A 12,421-nucleotide genomic window follows, 5' to 3' on the forward strand; every position below is an offset into this window, starting at 1 on the left:
ACACAGAATCTCAGAATGAGCAAAGTGGAATTAACCTCTTTGAGGTCCAAGATGGCTGGAAGGGGCTCCCATTCTTGGGTACCATGAAACAGATGGAATAGCACAATCAAAACTGCTGTCCAGGAGGAACAGATTTCACCACCCCCTGCTGAATCTGGCATAAATAAGGTCTCTTCTACTGCTTGGCGCTTGAGAGATGAATGGCAGTGGGAGAACCTAAAGAAATCTGGTTCAGCAAACTTTAGTGTGCAGCAGTCATGCACAGCCTCCAAGACCCACTGGTCCGAAGTTATGAGGGTCCACTCCCAGAGGAAACCTGAGGTGGTCCACTCACCTGCAGCCCTCTGGAAGGGACCCAATAATCGTCTCTTTAGTGGAGGAAGGGACCGAGGACGCCCCCCCTCCTCCATCCTGGGAACACTTCACTATTTGGAATAGCTAATCTTCTGTCACTTTGCTACAAAGGACCCTACAGCTGGCCTCCTGGAGAGGAAATAACAACCCGTCACAAGATTGATTCCTGCCACCTGATGATCTCACTGCTCCCTGAGGTTTGTCCTCAAGCAGCGCTGGGGCTTCACCTCCAGCAGCCCCTTCACCAGTTTCTCCATCTCCTTACCAAACAAATGGCCCTTGAAGGGCAACTTGCTGAGGTGTGTCTTAAAAGTGGCATCCGCTGCCCAATGCCTGAGCCAGAGTTACTATCAGGCTTCCACCACAGAGGCTAAAGAGTTCAATCACATGTGGATTGTCTCTTAGATAACATCAGCCAAACATGCTGTCACTCCCTCCAACTAAGTAGCTTCTGGGGAGCAAGGAAACTGTTGCACCAAGCAGAGTTTACTCTTGGCCACACAGTTCCCACATATGGTCACCTGCACAGCAAGGGCTGTAGCCCCGAAAAGTTGCAATTGCTATACCCAGTAGAGTTTAGCCCTGGTCACATAGTTCCTAGATATGTGGTTGCCTGCACTGCAAGGGCTGTAGCCCCGAAAAGGTGCTTCAGGAACATCTCTACTTTCCTATTATGTAGGCCCTTGATGGCCAAGCCCCTCTTCATAGAGACATTGTCTTGGTCACAGCTGTGATCAGGGAATCAACCTCAGGCAGGGGATACAAAGTCCCTAAGTATGCCATGGGCAGTGGGTAGTCACCTGATGAGTTTGGACCCATGCAGGACCAACCTAGGGACTTCCAATTCCTTGAAGACCATCTGCAACAGGGTCTTGGTGGAAGGGTAAGACCTTCATGAGCTTCCAAAACCCTTGAAGTATCTCCTCCTATGCCCCCCCCGAAGGGACTCCAAAATCTGTACTTTAGCTGGCCAATAAGGAAAATGGTATTAATCAGAAATGAGTATTAAAGGAGAAGCATAATGCTACAAATTGTGACAGAGCTCATGACAGAATAGTTAAATTGCACAATATATTTTTTATGAATTTGGATCATTCCAGATTAATACCAAGGACAGTTTTTTTGAACACTTTTTTTTTGTCTTTTTAATTTGGGTTTTTTTTTTGTTTTGTTTTTGGCATAGTGATGTACTTAGCACACAGGACTGAAAACTACAGTTTAGACAGCGATGAGCAACCCTTTTTCACTAAATAATATTTAATGTGTATGTTCTTGGCATTTTATTTACATTAAGGTGAAAATGGAATCTATTCTCAGACTTCTCTTTTTTGACATATTATATTGCTGGATTGAGAGAAGTTTGCAGAACTTACAGTATTCTATTATAAAATGTGTTCCACTCTTATGATGTGTAGTGGATCCCCATAGCAAATGCTCTGAGAGTCAATGAACTTCCTACTGTAATGCCCCAAATTCTTGCCTTCTGCCATTAGAAACCTTTATAGATCTTTGGGGCTAAGTGGTTAGTTCTCCCATCTTTAAGGCCCCCAGTTTTTGCTGGCGGTCCTTTTGTTTTCTGTCTAGGACCTCTTATATATTACAGGTATCCTGGTTACAACTTGGTCTGCATGCATTTTTTTTATTAATTCTATTTCTATGAAATTTACAATTACAGAAAGCAAACCCTGTAGTTTACACTTCTAAAAAAATAAGTAATAAGGAAACCTAGTAACAAGAAAAATTCAATCTTAAATTTGTCCACAATAAAAGGAAAAAAAATAAACCCAAGAAAAGGAAAATGTAAAAGGAAAAATCAAATAGGTAAGACTGTTTCTTCCACAGCATCCTCCAGCTAGCCCTCAACAGTGTGATCAAACCTTATCCCTCAATTCTTCTTTCGCCACAATGAAGTCTAGAGTGATTTAGGCTCCATAAAGAAATCACTTTTACCTTCAAATAGCAAAACAAATTAACAAAGACATTTTAACACAAAGTTCACACCCAGAGCCAAAACTCTGGGCCTCAATGCCAGAAACTCCTGGTATCTCTTTTGAGCGTCTCTAGACAAATCAAGAAAAGCGCGTTGGTCTGCGTGCAACTTTCATACTGGAGCTGTCTCCAGCAATTATTTCACTGCTTTTCATGCCACTCTCATTGGATTCACTTTGTTGGGGTCCAGACTCTCCTTCCTATTTCCAAGTTAGTTTTTCTTGCCTAAGCCCTGCTTTTTGCCAGCATCCACAGGCTCAACCAAAGGGGACGGAGCCTATGCAGGCTGAAGATGTTTGCCTCACCCTTGCCTAAGCATGCATGCTCTTGGTTGGAGGTCACTTATACCTTTGGACAATTATACATGACAGCTGCAAGCAAGACCTGGTACAATACATCTTGACTTTATAAGAATAAAACAGGAGACAAGATTTATCTTGCATATAAGAATGATTTGTTTTAACAAAATAGCACTGCAACCACTTACCACACCCCCTAGACATATAAGGATTATGAATGATAGGAACATTACCGGTCCAGGCATGGGGGCATGGAGAGGAACAGGAACCGGGACTGGGATCTGTAAAGGAAGTGGTACTGGAGGTGCTTCTTCAGGGTGTGCATTTTCTGCTCCTCCATTCTGAGTTACTTCTTTTTTCTCAGGTTTCTTAGGAATTACTTTCCATTCTAAAAATCAAATAAACCAGTTTGACCATTTTGCATAAAAATAATTTTAAGCAGAATGAATACATGCTTGCTTTTCCCTCAGGAACCATATTCACTTCTCTATCCAGACAAGGGTTACTAATGGCCCACAAATTAACTATAAAAGACCAGAAAGTAGATAAATTTAAAAAATACTTTTGTCATTAACACAATTTGAAGCCACTAGAAGACACGTCTATCTTTGTGCTGTAAGTTCAGATTCTGAGGCTACAGTTCGTGGGAAATCGGGGACTGTGTCTCAGTACACAAAAAGGCTGAATTTCAGCATAAAGCCCAACTATGCAAAAAAATGACAATGGTAAAGCCCAAAAACTTAAAAGCTGGGTTGTCGTAAAAATCTAACTAAAATATCTGAATGAACTGATAATCGAGCTAGATATTTTTTCCATATTGGCTCATTTGAGATCAGACACCAGTGACTGGGAAGAGAGAGAGGGGGAAAAACAATCTCTAATATTGCTGCACATTATCCTCTCCTTTTTTCAACTGTCACAGGAAAAAAAACATTCTCTGTTTTAAAAGGCCCCATAAGTTGCTATAGACTATTGTAAAAATGAGATACTTAGAATCTATGCTCGTTACTTCTCTGACAACCAAGATATAGCCATTTTTCTTTAACATAGAATTTCTTTTCACCCCTCAACTCCTGATCAAGAAATACAAAGAAAACAGTTGCACTAGTGCAAGTTTGAACATCCCTCCCCATTGAGAATTAATGCCCTAATTCAATCTTGTGAGAGACAATTTTACAATAGGTTGCCTTAACTGGGTGGCAAAGTAGGTACCTATTTTAAGTCTATCTAAATACACACAGGCATCTAATGTTTCTTTATAAAATACCAGTGTATAATCAACTGAAAGCATAGCTGAGTATGTGCATAGATGTATACTTTTAAACTCAGTATTCTATTCTTAGGTGTTACAGATCCCCCTTAAGAGCCCTACGGGGAATCAGAACCAAAACAGGAGCTGACTAATGCCGGCAGAGAGAACTGTCCTACAAAATAGGACTCGTCCTGCAAAAGCACACAACTGAAACTGAGATAAATTGTTTGTCTTGTGCTTTCTTCTTTTTTTTTTTTGCTGTCAATGTTGCAGCAAAGTTGTAATGACACACCAAAAGCCATTTGGCTTCCACTTCCTGCTACATCCAGGGATGAAATCCCGCATCAGCAATATACACGAATCAGCAGACAAAGTAAGGGAGGGAACAGCATGGTCTGGATCGACTAAAGGAAAATAAATTGGCAGGTAAGACCTAATTTCTCCTTCCTTAGCATCAGCTCCAGACCATGCCCTACGAGTGGCAAGAACCAAAGCAGTACTGAGGGTGAAAGACAGCCAATTCTCGCTCCGGCACTACTGCCCCAAAGGCAACCTCTCTGTGAGCCTGGACATCAAAATGTTAGTGCTCAACGAAGGCATGTAGGGATGACCAGGTGGCTGCCCTACAAATGTCTGTGACTGGAATCAACGTGTGCTCCACCCACAAGGTCGCCTGTGCCCATGTGGAATACACGTGAAGACCCCGAGAAGCACTGCACCCACTGAGCAAATAGGCAGAGGAGATCACTTTACAAAGCCACTTAGAGAGAGTAGTCTTCAAGACACCCTTGCCTCTCTGCCTACCTGCAAAGAGAACAAAGAAATGATCCGATAGGCGAAACTCCGCTGCCCTAAGCAAATAACAGCGAAGTGCCCAACGCACATCTATCTGGTAGAGATCACTTCCAGCATCTCATCTGGGAAACACAGAGCGAGATGGTTTGGTTGACATGAAATGAGAGCACCTTCAGCAAGGAGGGAACTGCGCACAGACAAACATGCTCCTCGAGAAACAGGAGAAAAAGCTCCCAACACAAAAGGGCCTGAAGCTCCGAAAAACGCCAATGCCAATGTAATAGCAACAGAAAAGACAAGATCTTTCAAGGTTGCCAACTGCAGAGGCTCAAAAGGACAATGCAGTAATGTGGACAACACCAAACTGAGGTCCCAAGGCGGAATGACTGACCACACCGGCGGCCACAAACCCCATGCAAAAAACAGACAACATCCAGATGAATCAAGAGGAAACTGCCCTGGATCAGCCCTCAAAAGATCACCAGGGCTGTCAACTGAGCCTTCAACAATGAGGGCCAAACGCTTCTGCAAACTATCCTGGAGGAACTGTAAGACCCCTATGGCAAAAGACCGCCGAGGCAAAACCCTGCAGTCTGAACACCAGTCCTCAAAGATGTGCCAGACCCTGACATAGGCCAGCGAAGTGGACCATTTCCTTGCACATCCAACGAATAACCATGCTTCAACAACCGCGCCTGCCACGCCGTGAGCGAGAATCAAGCTGCATCTGGCATGGCTACTGGACCTGGATACAGCAGAGAAGTCACAAGAGAAAACTGTAGGGGCTGATCGACCAGCAGCCGAACCAGAGCCCTGTACCATGGATGGCTAGGGCAATCTGGTGCGACGAGGACCACCTGACTCCCCTGAGTCTCTATCCACTGTAGCACATATCCCACCATGGGCCATGGGGGAAACACAAACAGCAGCCCATGCTGTGGCCACTGCTGGACAAGGGCATCAAGGCCCTCCGACATTGGCTCCTTCTGTTGACTCAAGAATTGCAACGCCTTGGCATTCCTGGCCATGGTCATCAGATCCATAATCAGAGTCCTCCACAGGCGGATCAGAGAATGGAAAGCCTGAATGAAGAGGGACCATTTCCATGGATCCAGAAGGATCCAACTAAGGAAAATCTGCCTGCACATTCAAAACGCCGGCCACATGCTGTACAGAGATTTGAAGAGGAGGAGTTTCTGCCCAGGACAACTCCTCTGTTGCCTTGAGCGCTATGCCCCAGCTCCTGGTGCCCCCCTGATGGTTCACATATGCCACTGCTGTGTAATTGTCTGAGAGAATTCTGACAGCCTTGCCCTCCAGGAGGGGCTGAAAGGCCTCCAGAGCTAAACAAATGGCACTGGTTTCCAGACAGTTGATGGACCACTGAGCCTCCTCCGGCAACCAACGGTCCTGGGCCAGCTGCACAAGACAGCCCCACAACTGAGAAGGCTGGCATTCATGTCACCAAGACCCGAGCCGGTATGCCTCCAGAGGCATGCTAGCCAACAGTCCAGCCAAGTCCAGCCACCAGATCAGACTGTTGCGAACCGGCCTGGGCAAGGTGAGCAGAGCCTGAAAGTTGCCCAATATTGGAGACCAGTGGGATAGCAAGGACCGCTGTAGGGGACGCATGTAGGCCCTTACTCACGGAACAGCTTCGATTGTTGCTGCAATAGAACCTAGAACCTACAAGATGTCCCACACGGATGGGGGACAGCAACCCGCCAGGCCCTACACTTGCACGTGAAGCTTCAGGATCCAGGACTAAAACAGAAAAGCCTTTCCCGCCATGTATTGAACTGCACACCCAGATATTCCAGGGGTTGGATGGGCTGAAGCAGACTCTTGGCCATGCTGACCACCCACCGAGATGCTGCAATAAAGACACCACACGGGCCATGACCTGCAGGCTCTCCTTGTGGGACTTAGCCCAGATCAACCAATCGTCCAGGTACAGGTGAACCAGCACCCCCTCCTTACAGAGATGGCCGCTACCACCACTATCACCTTGGTAAATGTCCTGGGTGCCGTGGCCAAACCGAACATAAGGGACCAGAACCGATAATGACAGCCCTAGAATTGCAAAGCGTAAGAACTTGTGATGGTCCAGATGAATGGGAATGTGGATATAAGCCTTGCAAACGTACAATGCTGTGAGAAATTCGCCCTTGCGCATTGCTACAATCACGGATCACAGGGTCTCTATGTGGAACGACGAGACCCGGAGGGCCCTGTTGACACCCTTGAGGTCTAAAATGGGTCGAAAGGAGCCCTCCCCTTTTTGGTTACCACAAAATAGATGGAATACCTGCAAGAACTTATCATATGCGGCGGTACTGAAACGATGGCCCACAACTCCAGACAGTGGAACGTCTCCCAAACAGCCACAGCCTTCATCAGCAAGCCACCAACGGGAAAGCAGAAACTGTTCCCACAGAGGATGACAGAAATCAGAAGGTAAGCGACTCGCAACAGGTCTAAAACCATGATGTGGACCCACCTCTGGTAAAAGTGTTGCAGTCGTCCCCCAATGGGAGTCACCAGAGGATGGCCCAGCAAACCTTCATTGGGCAGAACAGAAAACTCCTGAGGCTCTGTCACGGTCTCCCCAACGTCCCCTCAAAAGGTCCGAGACAAACCTGACACCAGGAGGCTCCTGGAAAACAGGAGAACCAGGAGAGCTGAAGATTCTGGAACAGACCATGGGACACGCCGCAGGAAAACAGGCGAGCACAAAGCTCCAGCATGAGCAGCACCTTGGACTCCCCCAAGTCCATCTTCCCCAAAAAGGAAGGAACCCCAAAATGGCAACTGACTGAGGAAAACTTTGGACATCGCATCCACCACCCACTGGTGGAGTGTGTCAGGTTCTTAACTAAGGCCCTAACCAGATCAAAAAGGACATCGGACAAAAAGGCAGTGCCCATCTCTAAATTAGCCAGGACATCCCATACCTCTCCCAGAGCACCAGGAAGATTTTTGGCAAGATCTGGCCTTATAACCACCACAATGGTGGCTTACAAGGCCAAGGCAGATACCTCAAAGGAGTGCTTGAGAAGCACCTCAAGGGGCCAATCCTGCGGATCCTTGAGAGCCGCTCCACCTTCCACAGGTACTGCCATTTTCTTGGTCACAGCCAAGATCAAAACATCACCCTTGGGCAGCTAGCGATACAACTGAGCCATAGCCCGTGCTGTGCGCAAAGGAGCATCATCAGGCTGTTGTCAATGAGCCTCAACGAGCTCGAGGTCTTCATATGGGAACACCTTAGGAGGCTGATGGGTGCTCTTGAGAACCAGGTCCCCTTTGTGGGGTGCCACTGGTTGCTCATTCTGTAACCCCAGGCAGTGCAATACCTGGGCAATTAACCAGGTGAGCTCCTATCGGTAAAAAAAAAAAAAAAAAGACGGACCACTGAAGGATCCTCCCCCACGGGAAGCTCAGAGTCCTTTTCCAAGACCCCTTGGGCCCACTCAACCTCCTCGACGAGCTCCTCCTCCAACAGTGGAGGAGCCGAAAGGTCCTCCACTGCCTCCTGATCAGGCGAAAGTTGGTGAGGCCACTTAGCACGCGAAGGCCCCCCGCCACAGAAGACTCATCCACGTGCTGCGAGGGGCTGGCCCTACTGTGTTAAGACAGTAAGCCAGGTGCAAGAGCAGGACAAACTCAGGGGAAAATGGCAGTGCCCCCCCCCCCCCCCCCCAGCCAAACCTGGCAGGGCCGAAGATGCCAATGAACAGCTCGCTCCTGCCACAGGGAAAGCCAGAGAATGAGCTGGGAGGTCAAATGCCTCCAACCAAGTGCAAGTAGAATCCCCAGCACGCTCCTCGGCTTCTGGCCCAACTGCCGCATTGGCCCCTGAAGGACTGGGCTCCTCCCGTGTTGAAGGATCTCCCGAAGCCTCTTTGTACTCTGTAAGGCCTATCGCTGGTGTGAGCATGCGACATCCCTGACAGGCCACATGATGGTGCACTTTTGAAACCAGAGCCACCATAAAGAAAAAGCAGGAAGCAGGCCTCAAACCCTGCACGATACCAGAGACCAGCAGGAGGCAAGTGACTGATGGCCAAAAAAACACTGTTCAATCTGTCGCATGCTTTTTTTTTTCTCTTTTCCTGGACCAAAATCTACTGGAATCTCCGGTCACCACAGACCTGCCGGAAAAAAAACCCTCTCTAGGAAAGGGAGAGGGGCCCGAGGCAGAACCCGAAGCAAAGGTTGGATTGGGGGGGGGGGGGGGGGTGCAAAAAGGGGTCGAGGGACCTGTACTGCAGTGTGCTCACCCCAGGGGACCGCAGCAGGAACGCGGATCACCCACAACTGGCTAGGCAGGTCAGAGACACTATTTAAAAACATTTTTGACCCCCAAACCAGAGCTGCTGAGAAAGGAGCAAACAGCTACTGCCTTTAAAGCTCCTTTGACTTTCATTATGACTTCAATTTTGTTTTTTAAAACAAGCTTCTAAATCTGTAGTTCCCCAAATCCAAATCAAAGAAACCCTAGGAACGGAGTAATTTAATATTTTTTTTCAAGTAATGTAGTACCTACCTAGAGCACCTACCTGACATCTGTGGAGGAGACTGAGAAATACTGAGGGGTGCAGGGATCCACAGCACCAACGTAAGCACTTAGTAGTTTGTCTCAATCTCCCCATCTGCTGGTAGGAGGGCATATACCCACTTATAGGGCATGGTCTGGAGCTGACACTAAGGGCCTAGTCTATAAATGAATATAGGTATAGGTACATACATATATACTTAAAAGTTAGGTGTGAGTGCTTACACCAGTCACATAGCTGGTGTGTTAGCACCTAATTGCCATAAGTTAAAGAACGTAAGTGCAAGTTCCACCCATGTGTACTCCCTTCTTGCAATTATGCACTATAAGTTAAGTGGATAGTTGCAGAATAGCACTTAGGTAAAATTTTTGGCAGTTATGTATATATGTTTATTCTAAACATTTGTGTGCATGTAATGGGCACATAAATGTTAGTGCCCATGTTACAGAATTACCCTCCAAATGCCTATTCTAATTGTTCAGCATTACAGGTGTTTTACAGTTAAAATCTAAAATCGGGTGAAGCCTTATTTATAAGCTATGCATTTTGCACCTCTGCCCATTGTCAGGTGATGAAATGTCATCAAACCCACATGCAGCCCAAACTGCTCCCTTTATAAAATTATCCCTATGGCCCCATTTTAAATTTGGGATAACTAAAGGATGTATTTTTAAAATGGGTGAATATCGAGTATTTAGGAAAAATGCACAAACTGTCAGTAGCTAAACTGGAGCCTTCACAACTGTTGCTACTGTTCATAGAATTCCAACTTGTGCTACATATCATAGGTTTAATAGAAGCATATATACTGGTCATGATCAAGGAAAGCATTCTGAAGCTCAATCTCTCTTTTCAGATTAGGCCACAGCAAATGGCATCTACCAGTGAATAATCCATATTAACTGATAAAAGGTTAAAAATAGGAACTGAAAGACTCTGGCAGTTCTGCAACATCCAGATCAGGTCTGCCTAATAGAAAATAAAAGGGTCCAAAAATCAGAACTGATAGCTGGAACCTACTGTACCCACATGGCAGAAAAATATGAATGGGATATGCCCCTTTGATGCAGGATATTTCAATTACAGTTTTAATCTAACTTAAACTGATTTTAAATATTGTACATTACAAAGCTATAGAATTTTAGTTCACAAAAAGAGAAACACTGGACCAAAAAGCCTTTTTTCTTTTTTTAAGTAAAGGAACACACACAAAATGGAACAAGAAACAAAAATGGGAAGGATTCGTTATGAAAAACTATGGTTCCATGGGCCAGTTCTGATACTGGCATCATTCTACTGCCAATGACTTATGGAAGTATCTGCTCTCAAGTTCTGCTAGTGTGAGAATAATACAAAATATAACGTAAGACTTCTGTCCTAAGATTTCTGCTTGATCTTTTTGGAAGGGGGGGGGGGGGGTCGTCACACTTTTCTAAGTGGGATCTAGAAAGAGAACAAGTCAACAGTTGGTATAATGCTCCTGGCACAAAGATATAGGAATCAATCTTTTTATTCTCAGCTATTTTCAATGTATGTTGTTTACTGTGGGAATTAAAATAGTAATTTACCATCATATATAGAGGATACCAATGAAAAATAAGAGGGGAAAAAAATCAAGCGGCTCTTTAAAGTGCTACTCTGGTATGATAGATACAGATTGATCCCACTTCATATTTGCAACTATCGGGGGGGGGGGGGGGGGGGGGGGGAGGTTTAAGACATTTAACCAAGTTTATAAATATGCTTCACCTGGACTAAGGGTCTCGTTGTCCAACACGCCTCCTTCACAAAAGCTTTCCAGTTCTTCAGGCTTAATTTTGTCCCATGGTACATAGGTAACACCCAGCTCCACATCCCAGTACTGTTTGTAGTCTGCCTTTATTCCTTTATTTAAAGCCCAAGCAATCTTGAAGCAATTAAAAGAACACATTTATTTTATAAGTTTCTTTTCTTGGGATTTAGGGCAAAGCACTGATAATGCATGAAACCACAGATATACAAAGTAAGTTTAATATTTATGCAAAATGATTAAACATCAAGATTTAAGGCAACAAGTACAATTAAACAGGAAAAAGATCCAAAGGACATTTTTTTCATGTTTTGTGGACACATTGATGTTGAAATGGTTTGAAATTAATATGAGGCCCAGGTCCGCAATCAACTGCTGTGAGTTTTTCTGCCGATATGGGCAGAGGACTCCTTACGTTACTTTGGCATACAGTTAACATGTGACACCTCTCGAATATACCACCTTAATGTAGATAAATTACTAGCCTCCATAACAGTCCATATGGAAGGATGGCAGCATCTCCCTATTAGTCTATATGGCAGAATCCAACCTTTTAGAATGGTGGAGTTTCCTAGATGGCTCTATGTTCTGCAGATGCTCCCACTGAAGTTGCTCAAGAAAAATTTAATAATACTTCAAAAGTTATTGACAAAATTGTGTTGGGGAGGGTCCAAACCAAAATTATCTTTCAAGATGCTTCTAGGCAGTGGGGGGAGGTTGGGGCTGCCGAGCATCAACAAATATCAGGCATGTCTCTTTAAACATTTAGTGGACTGGCTGCTGCAGGGTCATGACTACTCACCATTGGAGTTGGAGCAGCATTACTTTTCCCCTTGGCATTTACTTTTCTTGTTGAAGGCCATGGCCTCCCAGATCCCACTGATGGCGAAGAATAGCCTTTTATTGAGGCTGTTATGAGATTTGTGGAGAGAGATTGCCAGATGCTGGGAAATGTCATCAACTGATTTCCTCCCAATAGGTGGAAATCCACAGTTTAAGCCTGGCATGGATAATAGAGTTTTTAGGAAGTGGCGAACTAAGGGTATAGACCAGCTATGTCATTTATTGGATGCGGAAGGAAGGATTCGCCCACTGGAGCATTTGGGAGATGGTATTTTGTTTAGGCCCCAGGACGATTAAGCGTACTGCCAAGTGTCTTACTATATATCTTCCTTTGGTCCAGAAACCTTTTGTAGGTCTCACAGTATGCTCTTTCATGAAATGACAGCCCGAGCTGGGGAGGATCGCCTCTTGATAGCAGAATCATATAAATACTTGTGCATATCTCTTCATAGCAGAATCTGTCCCATTTGATCCAACGATGGAGTGTGGATTTGGGCTGCCAATCTACTACTTCACAATTTCTTCCAGCAATACAATGTAT

At 45.3% G+C, this 12,421-nt stretch overlaps 1 protein-coding gene across 5 annotated transcripts in view; it reads right to left on the reverse strand.

The window, feature by feature from the left end:
• Nucleotides 1–12,421, reverse strand: part of SCAF4 (SR-related CTD associated factor 4) — a 314,126-nt gene that overhangs the window by 103,359 nt on the left and 198,346 nt on the right. For all 5 annotated transcript variants that reach the window (XM_030202137.1, XM_030202136.1, XM_030202135.1 and 2 more), the window contains 2 exons: nucleotides 10,998–11,154; nucleotides 2,876–3,030 (listed from right to left, as the gene is read on the reverse strand). In XM_030202137.1, the coding sequence (XP_030057997.1) occupies nucleotides 2,876–3,030; nucleotides 10,998–11,154 (312 nt within the window). The remainder of the gene's footprint in view (nucleotides 1–2,875; nucleotides 3,031–10,997; nucleotides 11,155–12,421) is intronic.

Source organism: Microcaecilia unicolor, chromosome 4 (assembly GCF_901765095.1).
Source record: "Microcaecilia unicolor chromosome 4, aMicUni1.1, whole genome shotgun sequence".
In the NCBI taxonomy this organism is placed as follows: domain Eukaryota; kingdom Metazoa; phylum Chordata; class Amphibia; order Gymnophiona; family Siphonopidae; genus Microcaecilia; species Microcaecilia unicolor.